This window comes from Schistocerca americana, chromosome 7 (assembly GCF_021461395.2).
Source record: "Schistocerca americana isolate TAMUIC-IGC-003095 chromosome 7, iqSchAmer2.1, whole genome shotgun sequence".
NCBI lineage: Eukaryota > Metazoa > Arthropoda > Insecta > Orthoptera > Acrididae > Schistocerca > Schistocerca americana.
In genome coordinates this window covers 522,515,065-522,534,523 of record NC_060125.1, presented here as the reverse complement: position 1 = coordinate 522,534,523, position 19,459 = coordinate 522,515,065, and the positions used below count along the sequence as shown (strand labels likewise).

Here is a 19,459-nt window from a genome sequence, read left to right as displayed (position 1 = left end):
GCTCACGACACCTTCTCACAGCTTTACTTTTCTGTTAACATTTTCAAATAGATTCAACATACTTCATGTTTACGCTGCACATAAAAACCTATTCCTGCACAGTAAACAACCAACTCCAAACACAAAGTGCCATTTGTGGAGATGATTAAATCCAAGTAGTAATGTCTACCTACATGGTCGCTTGACTAGAATGCAAATGAGGTGCCAAGATCCATAAGGACCTAAAGCACACCGCCATCGATTCCACTTTTAAGTGAGTATCAGAGAAACCAGTGATACAGCTTTTTGTAAATTTTCATATACACTTGTACAATTTGGGGTTACAGCACAGAAAAACCTGATGCACCATAGGATCAACAGCTTTCAGAAGCTTCAATTAATGCTACAAATTTCACAATCAACATGGATCTGCTTTAGGCCCTTCTGGTTCTCATTGCCTCAAATGGATTACTGGATGATAAGTCATAACTTAACATACTATAACTCAATCAGAAACCCACAAAATAGGTTTACTGTCAGTACAACTTTAACACATACTGATAGCCAGTGTAATTTTACTACAGTGTATAGTGAGTGAATTGGCATATCTGATGAGTGTGCTATCACTAGCAGTGTTTATGCCGAGTGAACGGGGATAAAAGTCTCTGCAGTGTGCTACCAACTGGGGGCACTGACGTAAACTTCTGGTTGAGTGGCAAGGGCTAGCTGTGCACATAGTGAACCGTGCATGTTGTTTGTGAAATCTGTATGTATTTGGCCTGTAAGGCGATTACATCACTGGAGTTGCACGTGCGCAAAAGCTCCTTAAAACATGCGCAACTGAAGATGTGCTCACGACCCTGATGCCAAGTTCCATGGAGTTGAGAGGGGCAGTAGTGCTGTATTCCAGCATCTGTGTTATGTTTACAGCATTCAAAGAAAAGTAACCAATAAATTCGCAAGGTGTCAAAAGTTAGGGTGTTACTGTGTTCTCGTGCTCTTACACAACACCTGCCTCTGGTGATTATGAATGAAAAGGAATACATAGATAAAGCATTAGTGTTTCTGAAGGACAACAGCATCACCAAACTGGCCAGTGACCCAACAGCAATGACAGAGAAATATTCAGCAAGCACTGAACAGCAGTGAAAATACATTTTTGAAAGGCCTGATAAAAAAGAATGACACAAAAAATCTCAGAAGGCACTCACTCTGAAATCCCTACCAAAGGTGCACAAAGAACATACCTGTTTAAAACTGATCATCAGCTTCAGAAATGCTCCATCGTATCACCTAGCTCAACATACACAAACATTACTAAAGACAATATACACTTTCGAAAACAACAGGAACCTAGAAGATTCAGTGGAACCAGTAGAGAGAATCAAGAACATTGACATACCAGATGCAGCAAGCCATATATCATTGATGTCACATCGGTATGCCCTTGCCTTCCAGTAAAAGAAAAAATCAGCACATTGCACAAAGACTAAAACAACAAGGAAATCCACCAGACTCGCACATTAATTAAATAGCAACCATATTCAATACCATAACAATGCAAAATTACTTCACATTCAACAAAGAATTTTATTCCCAACATGAAGGACTGCCAATGGGATCGTCAGTTAGTGGATCACCAGTTAGTGGCCTCCTAGCCAACATATTCACGAACAACCTAGAAAACAAGATCTTCATGCAAATAATAATAATAATAATAATAATAATAATAAATACAGAGTTATGTGCTGTTACCATTATGTCAATGACATAATATGGCTGACTGAAGAAACACACACACACACACACACACACACACACACACACACACACACACAAAGAACAGCTGCACGATGAAATAAGTAACTTACACCAAAAAATACCTTCACATTAGAAACAGACAACACACTACAATTTCTGGGTCTCATCGTACGAAAAGAGAGAGAACACCCATGGCTTCATAATATTCAGGAAGCCGTCAACTGAGAGTACCACCATTCAGTCTATCGAACCACACAGTGGCGCACAAGCAAGCTTCATATTCAGGCTCCACAGATTGTACAGAACACCCATAAGCAAACGGAATTATACACAGGAGCTGAACACAATAAAACAAATAACAGAGGAAAATAGCTACAAACCCCATATGGTTTGTAAACGGAAAAGGAACAAATGTGACACACACACACACACACACACACACACACACACACACACACACAGAGAGAGAGAGAGAGAGAGAGAGAGAGAGAGAGAGAGAGAGAACAACTTTGTGTATTGAAATTACGGAGAGTACATTGAATATATGTGTACAGAGCCCTCAGAATGCGAAAGGAAGAGGATCAATCATAACAAAACATGAGTAATAACAAATATATAAATAAAACAATTAGTCATGTCAAAGTCACGTTTTTAAAAATAATGGAATGTGTTTACCTGTGGAAAAAATTCACATTTACATTGTCTGGTTTGCAGATGACAAGCTATTAGTGCCAGACACCATATAGGTGGTCCTGCAAAACCATGTAATATAAAGTCAAGGTAAGAAAAAATACAAAGAAAAACTGTCTTAAGGCCACATTTTGTTTGACTAGTTACAACCTAAAATATACAAACTTTTTACAGTATTTCAATACAAAAAACACACTGATGATGGCATAGAGGTGACAAAACATGTTTGAGTAACAAGGAAAGTAATGTTTTGCATAAAAAGCATAACCTATATCCAATAATTGTAACTGCAAATGTGGAAACATTACAAGAGCTGTAAATCCAAAAGATGAATATTCACATGGTAATTTCCATTTGCGTCAGTGAACAAAAGAGTACAAAAACCACTTCAATGCACGCAGCTATGGAAATTGGCATAAACATATAGAGTGTAAGTGCTTGCTATAAAGTTGACAGATTGATTGGGTGCCAGGAACTAGAAAATGCAAAGCAAACATTGCACTCAAATCCACAATCTTGCCATAACAGACAAATGAGGAAAACTTCAGTTGTGTGTGCTGCAAATTGTTAAGCCCTAATGTTCATCACTGAAGGGGAAAAATTATGCAAAACCAAAAAAATCTTTAAACTTGTTTTGTTTTAACGTAATCTACATGGCTTCTTTTTCAAACTTATTTATCTTGTAGATCTGAAGATAGCTGCCAACAGCTGAAACTGGTAATTTTGTATTGATATTGTGTGTGATTGTGCCAGAAAATAAATTATTTTCAAAGTAAGTATTTGAATGATCATTGACGTCTCCTCTGTGACTTGAAATGTTATTCTTTCCAAAATCTTGGAAAGCTTATTAAAACCAGTGACCAAATTGAATAAATTCTGCTTTAAGAAAAAGAAGAGGACCCTCCAGGGGATTATATGGATGTGGGGGCCAAATGGAGAGAACCAGTTCATTTAAGCTGCCAGTTAGAACAGTTTCCCCATCTCAGCGTGGAAAAAACCTCACCTCTAAAGTGGTTCCCAAACAGTTGTTCATTGATGGGCCAAGGTTGCATGTGGAGTAATTAAGGCTCAAGGAAAAGCTCTTGTGGTTGTGTGTATACATAACTCAAAGCTTATTGACTCACCTTTACTAAGAGGCTGTAACCTCCACAGAAAGGATATCTCTTTGGGGAGGGAGAAAGAGGAGCAGCTGTCTTTGTTAGTGGTACATGTCACTCCTTACCTCACCTTGTCACTACCAGTTACTATCATGGTGTATGTGCCAAGTAGCTTTACCCATTCTATTACCACACAGTGACATAGATGTGAAGAGGTACTACTCGACTAATAGAGCTCATGCACGTATTCCTTCGAGGGGGCTTCTGAACACATGTACTTCAGCACTACTATGTGATTAATCTCCTCAATTGATCTCCGTGATATGCTCTCTGACCTTCACTGATACTGAATAAAATCTTGGTTTTCATGTTGCATCAATTTGAATAAAATTCTTGAGCTTTTGATGGCTATCTCTGCCATAGTCAGGAGTAAGATCCCTGATTGTTGGGGCTGGCACGTTTCTCCACTTGAGTAGCCATGATTGTGGCCTCTCGCACCATCAGAGATGGCTAAAATGATGTGTGCGCAGAAGGTGAGTTGAGCAGCTCAAAGAAGCTCTGGCCTGCCATGGGACCAAGTGATGTCAGTTGGTGCGAGTGGCTGGAGCCACATTTGAAACTGGTGCTCCCGCCTCCCTTCAAGTGTCAAGCAAGCATCCACCTTTGCTTATCCAAAGCCCACCCCCATGCCCTACTAAGTGTGTACCCCTGGTCTCTGTTAAAATTGTTGCTGCTCATACTAATCCCAACCACCTCTTTTGTAACAGGATCCCAGTATGTTGATGCATGAGCCAAGATTATCAGTCTTCAAACTGTATTTTGTGTCTGTTTTCCAGGCAGTGCTCAGCTGTGGCCAACTTGACAAACGCCCTCTGTTTCATATTTTGCTTGTGCTCGGTACAATGCTCTGCAACTGTGCAGATAGTCTGATCAACATAGATGCTGCGACATTCACAAGGGACACTATACATACTAGGCACATGAAGAGCTGTGAAGAGGGTGCAGCATATCTTGGGGTGGGCTAGAACACAGGTCCCAGTCCATGGCTCTCCAGCACATGTCTTAACTTGCTGCTCATTGCCCCACAGTATGACAGATAAATTAGGACATGTGCTGTGTAGAAATGGACTGGGACCAGTGTTCTTGCCCACCCCAAGATACGAGGTGTACTGGGCACTGTTAAAGAAGACATAGCTCTTTGTGTGCCTGGTGTGTATGGTGCCCTTGTAAATGTGGCAGCATCTATATAGGTCAGACAATTGCAGCAAGCACAAGATTCATATTAAAGAAGGGAGTTTGACAAGTTGGCCACAGCTGAGCATTTCCTGGAAAACAGACCCAAAATACAGTTTGAAAACACAAGAGTCTTGGCTCTTGCATCAACATAATGGAATCCTGTTATGAAAGAGGCAGCTTATATCAGAATGAACAGCAACAATTTCAACAGAGATCAGGCGTACACACTTAGTAGGGCATGGTGGAGAGTTTTGGATGTTGAAAGGAAGTAACGACAGATGCTCGATACTTGAAGTGAGGCAGGAGCAGCAGTTGCAAATGTGGCACTGACCCCTTGTGCCACGTGATGTCACTCAGTCCTGTGGTGAGCCAGAGGCATTACGAGCTGCCCAACTCACTTTCCGGGCATATGTTGTTTTGGCCCTCGCTGATTGGTGGTAGAGGCCACACTCGTGACTATATAAGTAAAAAAACCGCGCCAGCCTTGACAGTCAGTGGTATTGCTCCTGATGATGGTGGTGGATATGGCAATCGAAAGCTTGAGAATTTTTTTTGATTTGATATGGCTTGAAAACCGAGAAGAGTTTATTCACACATGCTGCCGTGAAAGACTCAAAGGACTTCGCTGATACATACACACAGGACCTGGCCAGTGATCTTCACTCCAGTGACCAGTTACCAATCTTGATACTGTTGCCAGAGAGAGTAGTGGCTGGAAGAAAGCAATCGAGTAAGTAACAAAACTAACTAGAAGCTCTGCATCCATTTTGCTGTGGTTAAATATCATGTCAGCATCCAGAATGGGTAGATCCCACTCCAACCTGAACTTCTGCATGGTCTTTAACAATTTTGTCAGTAGGATGTTAAACTCCAATATTCTTCATGCACTTACGTTGAGTCAGTGATGTCCTATCTGATAGTTTTATATAAAAGGACAGTGCCACTCATAGTAATGTTGTGTTACCATGTTTTTTTTAATGACTACAGGTAGTATTACATTCACAGTAGAGGGCCCACATTCAGTGCTGTTACCTTCGGTACAACTTCAAAATTTCCATTTCATCTCCCAGCAGTATGACAAGTATGTGCAAGCTGCAGATGATAATGAGACTCAAGAAATGGGCACTAAACAACGATTTTACATTTTTGGTAGGAAGAAAATGTGTGTTGTTACTAGCTGTTCCTGTCGTTCATTGCAGTCTACTGTTAGGGGATTAGACAGCCCTAAGGGCCATCAGGACTAGCCCAATCTTGAGCTCATTTCCAGTTTCTGTACTAAGGCTGATGAGCTGCCACTCCCGATCAGGTGTCAGTTCATCAAGTTGTAACAAGCATCCAAAATATATTTTTTACAGTGTGACATCCAGGTTGGAATATCAGTGATATTCTGAAAAGGATAGATTGCTACTAACCGTAAAGGTGACATGTTGAGTTGCAAACAGGCACAACATCACTGTTATGCATTGAGATTTTGCCTAAGTCTTGCATGCGCGCACGTGACTGCTATCTCTAGCCACTCTGGCCAAATGTAGTTAAAGTAAGAGTAAATCACTGGTTTGACTTTTTAAGTAGATCAGACAGGCGTTTTTTTTTACAAATTTTAGAAAAGAAAGTGCTCCAAATGTTATTTTAAATATTTGTTTCACAGTATTGTAATGTGTATTATAACTGCAACAAAGAAAGTCAAAACAGATTTAGTCCCTTGGCTTCTCAGACTTTCCCTCATTGTGTTTCCAGGATATATTCACAAGATACCCACATAGGGCATAATATTATTAGTTGTATATGTTCTTGACATCACAGAACCAGATGAGTGGGCATCACTAATGGAAGAAATTCCTCATATGCCCTAATTCTCTTAATGTCACTGGAGTTTAGTAAATGTTCCCAGCAAATAGAATGCCCCAAAACATAGAAGGTACACTTTTCTTGCTACAACAATGGGGAAACATTCTTCTGGGACCAGGACACATGCAGATAATGGAAAATAAGCAAGCTGATATTAGTTAAGGATAAGTGTGGAGGAGACAGGGTTGAACTACATGTTGCTCCTCTGCTGGCTTTAATTTAACTGTTGATGTAGGTCATGAATTAGTGGGAGGAAGAGTGACTGGAAATGAGATACAGCAAGCTGTGGGTGGTGAACACAATGGCCTGGTCTTTGCTTTTCTGCTTCCAGTCACAGAGGCGAGATGTCGGTCACCTGCCCCATTAGATAATACACTCCCTGAGCAATGGCTTTTTGATCCGGCGAGAGTAACTAGTCATTTGTGATGCCTCTGGTGTACAAATCTGTGTGTCACATTTTAATGCCGTATTTGATTTTCTTATGAAAGAATGTCAGTAAAATGCGGTGGGCATCTGCACTTTATATCAGCTCACAAAGAGGTAAATGTTTTAGTTTTGTTTATTTTCTGGACTCCAGCCTAAGCTTTTATGTTGTTCATTTTCGTGTACTACAGAACGGCTAGCTCATGCTTTTCTTTGTACGTTGTCAGTCATCCACATGTTTCTGTTATGGCTGTTTAGCTTTTCCTCATTGGCCTTTTTATTTATTTATTTATTTTTTTACCTCATCAGTATACATTTTATCATTGCTGTAAGTGACATTTATCAGGTCAGTTTTAAACTTTGACTTTCTTTAAAGGCATGTACTTAAGTGAAGAGTTTGAACATTCAGGTGTCAACTACTTATCATCTTCATCCCCCAAGGAGTGCTGGCATGTGATTCATTTTGAGTCAAGAAAACATTGTCCAAATGAAAGCTCTTAAAGTGGAATGAAGGACAGTTTGTAGCAAGCTACAGTGAAACTGAGTAAAACTCATTTTCAATGACTCTTTGAGACCCAGAAAATGTTTTCACAAACAGGGGTTTTCCTTAAATGGGATTTTTGCCAGAGTATGTGACAGGAGCAACCCAGAATCATAATTGAAGCATCCTTACATGATATAAGTGCTATTTAATTACAAAATAATCAGTATTTTGTGCTGCAAATTTAATGCAGTAAATATATAATCATTACACTTCTCATAGAATACATCCTTTTAAAATCAAGAAGACTTCCTTGTTTTATCCTTTCAGCATATTGTGTTGAAAGAAGTCATCGCTCCAGTTGGTTGATATAAGTTAAATTGATTCCTCTACATTAAAAGATTTAAGGAAATTTCTGATGATATCAGCTCCTCGCACAGCAGCAGTGAAACTTGGTGCAACGGTCTCCTTTTCTTCTTCTTCTTCTTATTACTATTATTCATCATGTCACCACCAGCCCCTGCCTGAGTGTTCCTACACAAGCATGCACACATTTTACTTGCATCAATCTTGGATGGGGAAGTCAGGATGACATCATCAAAACAAAATCCTAGATGTCATATTCTCAGAAGTATCTCCTTCTGGAAGAATGTAGTCTCCAACAGCAGCTGACATACTGCAACCAGTCTTCTGAAAAAGTTTAACATAGTCTGTTAGGTTACAGAATTCCAGGCAGCAACAAATATAGGCATAGCCTGTAGAATTCTGCAATCACATCCTGTCTGTCAGGAATGAAACTGTCTTCAACACAACTGCTACTCTGGCTTCAACAGAACGTATTTTGTTGCTCAGATCCATAGGCTGCAGTTGACTTGTGGTGTTTGGAGGAACACAACATTTACATTCCATAGAAATTGTTTCCTTTGGGATGTGGAAGGCAGTTGTCAATAATGAGTAAAATTTTCCTTCCTGCTGCACCCGTCTTAGTATCTAAATGCCTGTAAAATCTCGTAAGGACTTCTAACCTCATCCTGACACTGCTGTTGTACTGATAAGTACAAAATAACATTTTTAAGTTTTCGAAACACCAGGAAGTTTTAAATTTTTGTATTGTTAATGGAGGCAACTTTTCACTTCCATCACTATTTACTCACATTAGCATTATCATCCTTTCTGTATTTATTTTTACTTCTGTGGAATTTTACTCCCTTAATGGAATATGATTTTGCAGGAGGTAAATTATAAAAGATGCCAGTTTCATTAGCATTGAAAGTGTCTGAAGCTCATAATCCTGCATCGATCGAGGCATGTAATGTTCTTCCAGTAGTTTACACTTCCTGTGACCACCATCCTACCATCCCACTGTCTGCATTTACACTTGAAAACAACAGATTGACATTTTTAAAACATTCAACCAGCCATTTGATGCTCTGAAATTTTCAACACTGGTTTCAGGGAAATTTCATGAGCCTTCTCGTATGGTATGTTTCTTTTTACAGGAATGCTGCCACTTCTCATTCTTTGAAACCACTTTAAAAGAATTTTTTCCACATAATTGAATTTAGACATGTGAATGTTCTTCCATGTGGATCCATAGTAACTGTTAGCTTTGGCATTTAAGAACGCTTTCTTATTTTTTAGTATGCTGCACACTTAGACAGCGCTAAATCATATTTGTTCGCCATGTTAGGAAGTTAAGATTGTCATTGACATCACGGATGATAGGCAGCTTTTACTAAGTTCTAATCTTTCTACACTTGCAGGCTGTAACTCCACAGAAGTAAAACTGAAAACTTTGACACTTCAATAGACAAACATCTACATTTTTTGCACTTCGTAGGCTTGATGACTGTGACATCAGACCATATGACCTAAATTGCATATTAGGCAGGATGGAAATTTCTTTCAAATTAATTCAGTGCATCTGCTGATTATCACTACAAGGTAGTCAAGCTACTAACTAGGTATCTGTCGACCAATTGAATAAATTTCCATTTACTGTGGTACATGACAAAATATGGCTAGTGTAAAACTGAAAGAAATCAGAAACTCACAGGGCATGTAAGAAATCGTGTAAAAACTAGATTTTAATTTGCAGAATATTTCATGTTTAGTCTGTAAAAGTTGACTTTTTCTTGAAGTGGGGGAGGGAATGACATTGTCTTTATGCGAGTTTCACCAGGACTGATGAAATATTCGCTAAAAGATGGTTTTCCTTAAAAGTGGGTTTTGTTGATGGAGGGAGTTACTGTAGCTACTTTCATACCCAGATGTATCGGAGAGAAATCAGTGAATGATCATGTTAGAACAGTATTGAATGCTACCTATCTGTTCTACACTATTCAAACTATTTTATCAATTATTTCTCAAAACAAATGTGATTAAAACTAATAGCACATTTATATATCTTTTACACTTTTGACAATAGTTATTTATGACTTACGATGGTATCTGTGTACTTTGTCCCCTTCCCCCCCCCCCCCCCCCCCCCCATTTCTTCAGAAGATAACATTCACTGTCTTTGAAGAAGGAATGCCATTCTGGAAATTAGACTTATTGAGCTGGAGTGGTAACATTAATCTTGCTTCAAAAGAGAAGATAGTTTGAAATTGTGGCCCACTCCTAAGATGTATTTTTCACAGTGCCCACAGATCATTCCATCAGCTTTTTCACAAAAGATAACAAATAATTCTTATCTGCCCTTGTTAAAGCTAAGCTTGTTTTGTGCCCACATTGCTGTGTATGAAATATCACGAAGAAAAGAACTAAACAATTGAGTGTTGGCAGATTGATAGCAGTGCAAATTTTCAAAGTTAGTAAGTTGATGGAAGGCAACACAGAGTGTAAGGGAGCAGGACTAATCTAGTACCCTACTCATACCCATAAACCATTTGACAATCATCAATAATATGGGGCACAAGTAAAAACTTAATGGAATATGATGGTCTTAATAACTGCTTTCTGGGTATTTCTGTCCATCAGACAGCAAATTTTAATTCATCAAATATAGTTTAAACCTTAATTTGGTAGTATATATTGAATAGTAAATGTTTGGCAGAAGTATTCCAGTTTTCAAAAGTTTTGCACAGAAATGCATTTTAGTAAGTGTTAGATTTGTAGGCTTGTTGCTGAAGTTATTGATAAGGCAGCTCTGGCCTGTTTTGAATTTTTCCACTTTGTGCTTGTTATTTCGTGGATTCAAGAACAAGACACTATTGTAGCAGAATATAAACTGACCGTTTAACATACAAAGATACATTGTGCACAACAGTAATATTTCAAATATGTGTGCAGTATGGGCATGACTGCACCTGCAACATTGGGAGGTACTACTGCTGCCACGACGACTTCTTCTAGTGCTACTACCAGTTCACCTGCAGCAGCAACAAACACTTCATCAGCAACAACTGCTACATCAACACCTACAAGCACCACGACCACTACCAGCTCCATTGCAGGAGATACTCAGGGAGCAAACCAACAGGATGTCTTCTCGCAGTTCATGGCTAGAATGGTATGTTCTTGTTGCAGTGGCAAATTGTTTTTATTAGCATATGTTATATGTGTATTTGTATTTATTGTAGAGTCATTGAAGGGTGCTATTGGATCAGTATTGTCTAGAGCAGACAATGGAGAATGTATCTTGGCTTGAGGAGTGTGGAAAGACGAGAAAAATTATGAGGACCATTTCTGTGAAATGCGAGAAGGTGGCTTTGAGGGAAAGAACAGGAGGAATTGAAAGCCCCAGCAGCAAATAGTATGGGTAAATGGGGAAAAGTTAGGTCTGTGGAAAAGAGATCCGAGGAAGGGGGAGAAAGTAGAAAATACAGGTTAAAAATTAAAAAGGGGAATTAAACAGAACTCATATTATTTTTTAGCCCATCTCATTTTTAATAATTCATTGGTATTGAATAAGTCAACTGTTTTATTTGGTATTGTCTATTGTGTTATTCAAAATAACTTTGTTAATTTTGCTATAAACATTTTGATTCCCAAAAGAAATATAAACCTATCTAAACAGGTGACCAACAGTGCAATCTTTAGAACAACATTCAAAACTGTACCATGGACATTCTCATAAATGAGAGTGGAAATATTGCAAAACTGATGCAGTAGCCCATTTACTTGGTGCTTGCAGACATTTCACACACAGTGAAGAAAGTTCACTGACTCACTAGAGAATAGGTATTAATAGCATTTGAAGAAATATTTCAATTATCTCAGTAACATAACACAATAAACACTAATATAAGGATATTTTCACTACGGAAGCAGAACATTTTTTTCATAATGCTGTCAAGACCACATAAAATTAATATAGCCAAATAGAGAAAAATAATAAAGGAGATTATAAAAATGGCAAAAATAAAAACTCAACAAATAAAGAACATGTTAGTATTAACAGGAAAGCAAATTAAGAACAAAATCCTAGTACCACTATAGTGTCAAAAGCAGGTGTGTGTGTGTGTGTGTGTGTGTGTGTGTGTGTGTGTGTGAGAGAGAGAGAGAGAGAGAGAGAGAGAGAGAGAGAGAGAGAGAGAGAGAGAGAACAGTATCGTGAATGTGCTGTTGTTGGTGTTATGTTTTTTTTGTGGGGGGGGGGGGGGGTGGCAGAGCAGAGGGATACGAAGAAATTGTCCCACAAAACGTTTCCAGATCTGTGTGAAGAGTACACATCAGCCCCCCCCCCCTTTTTCCAACACTCTCAAAACAAATCCTAAAACATCTGTAGAGGTGAAGGAAAACAAAAATCACAGAAAAGAATTAACCTCATATACCATATGAGAGATGAGTGTTATTTGAAACATAACTTGACTACTAGACATGCAAGTAACTTCACTGTTGTTTGATGCAGAGTATAGGTACGATTTTAACCCTGCCGGCTGTATAGTAAAGTCATTAAAAGAAACTTCCTGGCAGATTAAAACTGTGTGTTGGACTGAGACTCGAACTCGGGACCGTTGCCTTTCGCGGGCAAGTGCTCTACCATCTGAGCTACCCAAGCACGACTCACACCCTGTCCTCACAGCTTTACTTCTGCCAGTACCTTTACAGAAGCTCCAGGAGAGCTGCACCATATTTGAAGGTGTAATAATTAAATTAGAATGTTATAGTATTAAAAACTATGAAATATCTCACACACAAACACAAAAAGTAACACTTTGACGACTCACACAAAGTGGGTAACTTCTTAAAAAATGAGCTCAGACTATGTATACTAAAATGTAGCTAATGCAGAAGCACATTAGTGCTGCCATTTTCACAGATGTTGGACAAAAACTATTTCCATGTTGTATGAGTATATAAGTACTGATGCTATCCTCACTATTTTCTCTGCTAATGACATAAGAAGAGAGTTACGGTTCTGGAAAAATGTCTTGTATAGGATCTCAAGTCTTAACAAAACCTGCCTCTGAAATTCAATCAAAATAATAATTTTTAATCATGGAAAAAAGCAATATGCAATATAAGAAATTACAGAAGCCATTAACATAAAATTTTTGTTGCAAACCATTGCAAGTAAAACACTAAATTCAATGAATGAAAAATAAACAAAAGTGATGCATGAAAGAGCAGAAAGAGGCCTGCTTGCAATGGCAGGAAGGAGAAGGTATGAACAAAAAAGGGATAACAGAAATATAAACCAAGGTAGTTACCATACCCCTGGAACCAGTAAGACATAATTTTTACTCATTACCGAATTCTCATACACTTCTAGAAGTGAGTGATAACCATCAGCCCTTTGAGATAAAATAATTTTTCTGTCTCACCTATGAGAATTAGTTCTCATGGCATGAAACGTCTTGAAACTGACCAACTCATTTATATGAAAACAGTAATTTTAAAGTTTGCTCCCCCGACCTGCAGCCCCGCACACACCAGATAAATTTATGTGGGCACTCGTGGTAATAATGATAATAATAATAATAATAATAATACATCAGTTTATACGTGTATTAATAATCTGAAATTAAAGTACACCCAAAAAGATAGGAGAAAAGTGTTAGACCAAAATATTTACAAGAAGTTTCTGGAAACTAAGAGCTATTGGCCAGTTAAGAGCACAAAATGTAATGAAACAAAACATTGAAGTAAGTCTTGGATTTGATTGGAACATAATTGCCATCCATGTTGTGGTACTTGTAATAATAGATGTTTTTTATCCCTATATTGAAGAATGATGTTGCTTATACTGAGGATAAGTTTATAGCATTGAATTTCATGCTACAATTAGTAAGATTAAGAAAAGGGTTGTAAAGAGGATGAGATACTGTTTCCCAGCCAAAGTATATAGTGTGTCAGTGCATTGCAACCATCATAGGGGATGGGCATTCATCACAGACAAAAACATTCTGGATTGTGTAATACGATTCTAGTAGGGTGTCATAATAACTGTCTTGGTCGGAAATCTCAAATCAGGTTCAAACCTTTGCTGTCCTAAAATACAACACAGGGAACCTACCAAGTAGTTGGAATTAACGTGACTTTTATTTTCTGTGGATGAAGACATTTGTGTCTGGTGTCCGCTGTATTTGTTTCCGAGTCAAAATCATTGTCTTAGCTCCAGTCACAATCTCCTCACTCCACTGTGTCAAAAACATTATTGCACTCTCCATTTATTGATTTCCATGAATACCGGCAGCTCTGTACTACTGTTGGACAATGAACACTGTTGTGTATACAAGTCTACTGTGGTAGTAATTACAAACAGAAGTTACATTCTCAGTACCCCTGTACTAGTTGCCTAAGTTTAGTTACCTTCTTCATTGCACCATCTAGACACCTGGCTGTTGTCTGCTGGCTCAACAATGCACAAGCACTCTTTAATACTGTTAGAAAAGTCTTCTGATTACCACTCACGGATGATTTGTTATCTCTGAACAAATGTGACTATTTTACCATAAATATTTTATTAGAAACAAAAAAAAAAAAAAAAAAAAGAATAGTTCAAGCCATAGAGTCCAGTGTGTTGCATGTTTACTCCAAATAGTCCCCATGCTATTTTAATGCTTTCTCTTGAAATGTAATTGATTTTGATGACTAGATTCTATTGAGATGTGCAGCAACAAGAGTCTCTAAATTTATTGCCATATGAAATGTGTTATCAACACTGTCACAGTGGAAACAGTAACATTCATAAATGTAATACTAGAATGAGAAGTAAGTTACACTATTGGTCACAGGCAGGTGTTCGGAGAAAAAAAAATCTTTGACTACTTACAGAGTGATGTAAAGAATTGAATGGAAATAAAATTAACTTCAAACACAAAATGAAATCATATCTACTTGACAACTGCTACTGCGTAAAATAATTTCTGTGCCTGTGTGTGTGTGTGTGTGTGTGTGTGTGTGTGTGTGTGTGTTTTTCTTTTTCTATATTAGTTAGAGGTCACAGTTAATGAGCCACAGAACAAACTAACTAACATCCTGTTCACTTCCAAATGTGCAGTAACTGTATTAAGTTATGCAAGTCAGAAAACGTATAGTGAGCTTCTACAGGACATAAATTATCCTATTCATAGCTCTCATGGATAAATTATTTTATGGAACAGTTTATCCTTCAAGCTTATATTTACTTCAAACTACTTTTGTTAAATTTTGGAATTGGTTGCACTCCCTGAATTCTCTTTTCTTTTGTGTTGCAGTTGTCCAGCATGTCTACACAGTCTGGAGTCGGTAACCAGCCACCGGAAGAAAGATATAGGGCACAGCTGGAGCAGTTGGCAGCCATGGGATTTGTCAATAGGGAAGCTAATCTCCAAGGTAATAATGGTCAAAGGTTAAATGTTAATGTGTGAAATTATTAAATTACAGATATGTTATTAGTGTGTGGCTAACAGTAAATGCCAGACAACAAATCCAAGGGTCTGGTGTTCAATCCCATGTTGGTACTAAGATTGTATGCTGTCACTTATTGCTTTTTTCACTTCTGACTTATTGCTTTTTTCACTTCTGGCAATGAATTGTTAATATGAAATGAGCCAAATTGCTCCCTGGTTCTAAATCTACATTAAATTATAGGTCCGCTTACAGCTTGCTTCGCCAGTCAGTTCAAAGATAGGAGTGAGACTAGACCTCCAATAAGACCCTGTGTAATAAAGCACAATGGTGAAACCAACCTTTGGATGGAGAGCCTTACTTCATTATTTCATAGTTCTTTTATTAGTTTGAGACTGTGGGTATTTTTTGCTAGTAATACCAATTATAGGCTGAGTTGGAAAAGTCACTAATTCCTCTAAACTGGATCAAGTTATTTAATAAAGTTTAGGAAGCAGTAACCTCCCCCGCCTAAGTAGTGGCTCTCTGTCTTATTAACTGGGTTGTTTAGCTGACATAAGCACAAAGAATAATTGACAGTGTAGGTATACATCATTGCTAATACAGTGAGCAGACTGTGCCTGTTATGTTTTTCATTTGTTAACTTAGACCTTGACTTGTCCTACATCCCTGAAGGTTCTCATTCTTGGCATGATGCACAGAACATAATGCAAGTAGATCCGTTATCCTGAAAAATATAATTTGAAATTTTGAGTAATTGCATTTTCGCAGCAAAATATATATAAGCTAGTAGTTTTGGATTGCCACATTATACCACTGGCCATGAGCTTTTATTATGCGCAGTATGAATTGAATCTGAATTTCACAATTAGCGCCCTTCCCTTGTAAGATAATTTTGGGTATTGGGCTGCATGATTGTAAAATACTAAAACAGCTAAATTGCCAACAGTTTGACTGACTTGCTGTGGTCCACTTCAGGGCAGTTAACTGCTGTAGAGTGGTGAATGCCTTCGTTTATATACTGTCATTTTCAATTGTCTGGTGAATACTGATGTCACATATCTGAGATGACATTGGATAATTTGAAGAAGTAGTTATGGCAGAGTGGCTGTACCGTGTGCTATTGCCTGTGCTACTCTGTTGGCTGATTGTAAGACAACTTTAGTAGGTGCAGCAAACTCTCGTTGGTGACTGGAAGGCAATAGCAGATTGGCAGCTAGTATCCAGGTGGTGGTGGTGGTGGTCTCCTGCATCAAGGTGTTGAGGGCGCATGGCAGTTCTCTCATGGCTGCTGTTTGCACTGTTAAACCTGGGTCAAGTGGTACTTCTGGCTACCAAGCACACACAGCTGGCACTCACACCTCAGATAACTTATAGCCATCCTCCTTGTTAATGTTGTTGTTGTGGTCTTCAGTCCTGAGACTGGTTTGATGCAGCTGTCCATGCTACTGTATCCTGTGCTAGCTTCTTCATCTCCCAGTACTTACTTCAGCCTACATCCTTCTGAATCTGCTTAGTGTATTCATCTCTTAGTCCCCCTCTATGTTTTTTACCCTCCACGCTGCCCTTCAGTACTAAATTGGTGATCCCTTGATGCCTCAGAACATGTCCTACCAACCGATCACTTCTTCTGGTCAAGTTGTGCCACAAACTCCTCTTCTCCCCATTTCTATTCAATACCTCCTCATTAGTTATGTGATCTACCCATCTAATCTTCAGCATTCTTCTGTTGCACCACATTTCAAAAGCTTCTATTCTCTTCTTGTCTAAATTATTTATCGGCCATGTTTCACTTCCATACATGGCTACACTCCATACAAATACTTTCAGAAATGACTTCATGACACTTAAATCTATACTCGATGTTAACAAATTTCTCTTCTTCAGAAACGCTTTCCTTGCCATTGCCAGTCTACATTTTATATCCTCTCTACTTCGACCATCATCAGTTATTTTGCTCCCCAATAGCAAAACTCCTTTACTACTTTAAGTGTCTCATTTTCTAATCTAATTCCCTGAGCATCACCCGACTGAATTTGAGTACATTCTATTATCCTTGTTTTGCTTTTGTTGATGTTCATCTTATACCCTCCTTTCAAGACACTGTCCATTCCATTCAACTGCTCTGCCAAGTCCTTTGCTGTCTCTGACAGAATTACAATGTCATCGGCAAACCTCAAAGTTTTTATTTCTTCTCCATGGATTTTAATACCTACTCCGAACTTTTCTTTTGTTTCCTTTACTGCTTGCTCAATATACAGATTGAATAACATCAGGAAGAGGCTACAACCCTGTCTTACTCCCTTCCCAACCACTGCTTCCCTTTCATGTCCCTCGACTCTTGTAACTGCCATCTGGTTTTTGTACAAATTGTAAATAGCCTTTCGCTCCCTGTATTTTACTCCTGCCACCTTCAGAAAGAGTATTCCAGTCAACATTGCCAAAAGCTTTCTCTAAGTCTACAAATTCTAGAAATGTAGGTTTGCCTTTCTTTAATCTTTCTTCTAAGGTAAGTCGTAAGGTCAGTATTGCCTCACGTGTTCCAACATTTCTATGGAATCCAAACTGATCTTCCCCGAGGTCAGCTTCTACCAGTTTTTCCATTCGTCTGTAAAGAATTTGTGTCAGTATTTTGCAGCTGTGACTTATTAAACTGATAGTTCGGTAATCTTCACATCTGTCAACACCTGCTTTCTTTGGGATTTGAATTATTATATTCTTCTTGAAGTCTGAGGGTATTTCGCCCGTCTCATACAGCATCCTCACTATATGGTAGGGTTTTGTTAGGCCTGGCTCTTCCAAGGTTGTCAGTAGTTCTAACGGAATGTTGTCTACTCCCGGGGCCTTGTTTTGACTTAGGTCTTTCAGTGCTCTGTCAAACTCTTCACACAGTATTGTATCTCCTGTTTCATCTTCGTCTACATTCTCTTCCATTTCTATAACATTGTCCTCAAGAACATTGCCCTTGTATAGACCCTCTATATACTCCTTCCACCTTTCTACTTTCCCTTCTTTGCTTAGAACTGGGTTTCCATCTGAGCTCTCGATATTCATTCAAGTGGTTCTCTTTTCTCCAAAGGTCTCTTTAATTTTCCTGTAGTCAGTATCCATCTTACCCCTAGTGATACGCGCCTCTACATCCTTACATTTGTCCTCAAGCCATCCCTGCTTAGCCATTTTGCACATCCTGTCGATCTCATTTTTGAGGCGTTTGTATTCCTTTTTGCTCGCTTCGTTTACTTAATTTTTATATTTTCTCCTTTCATCAATTAAATTCAATATATCTTCTGTTACCCAAGGATTTCTATTAGCCCTCGTCATTTTACCTACTTGATCCTCTGCTACCTTCACTATTTCATCTCTCAAAGCTACCCATACTACTTCTACTGTATTTCTTTCCCCCATTCTTGTCACTTGTTTCCTTACGCTGTCCCTGAAACTCTGTACAACCTCTGGTTTAGCCAGTTTATCCAGGTCCCATCTCCTCAAATTTCCACCTTTTTGCAGTTTCTTCAGTTTTAATCTACAGTTCATAACCAATAGATTGTGGTCAGAGTCCACATCTGCCCTGGAAATGTCTTACAATTTAAAACCTGTTTCCTAAATCTTTGTCTTACCATTATATAATCTCTCTGATACCTTCTAGTATCTCCAGGGTTCTTCCATGTATACAACCTTCTTTCGTGATTCTTGAACCAAGTGTTAGCTATGATTAAGTTATGCTCTGTGCAAAATTCTACCAGGCGGCTTCCTCTTTCATTTCTCCCCCCCCCCCCCCCCCCCCAAATCCATATTCACCCACTATGTTTCCTTCTCTCCCTTTTCCTACTATCGAATTCCAGTCACCCATGACTATTAAATTTTCATCTCCCTTCACTACCTGAATAATTTCTTTTATCTCATCATACATTTCATCAATTTCTTCGTTATCTGCAGAGTTAGTTGGCATATAAACTTGTACTACTGTAGTATGTTTAGGCTTTGTGTCTATCTTAGCCACAAGAATGCGTTCACTATGCTATTTGCAGTAGCTTACCCACGCTCCTATTTTTTTATTCATTATTAAACCTACTCCTGCATTACCCCTATTTGATTTTGTATTTATAACCCTGTATTCACCTGGCCAAATGTCTTGTTTCTCCTTCCACCGAAATTCACTAATTCC

At 38.5% G+C, this 19,459-nt stretch overlaps 1 protein-coding gene across 1 annotated transcript in view; it reads left to right on the top strand.

The window, feature by feature from the left end:
* LOC124622437 (ubiquilin-1) overlaps positions 1-19,459 on the top strand; it is a 99,431-nt gene that overhangs the window by 68,270 nt on the left and 11,702 nt on the right. The window contains exons 8-9 of the mRNA XM_047148132.1: positions 10,810-11,029; positions 15,162-15,279. Coding sequence (XP_047004088.1) covers positions 10,810-11,029; positions 15,162-15,279 — 338 coding nt within the window. The remainder of the gene's footprint in view (positions 1-10,809; positions 11,030-15,161; positions 15,280-19,459) is intronic.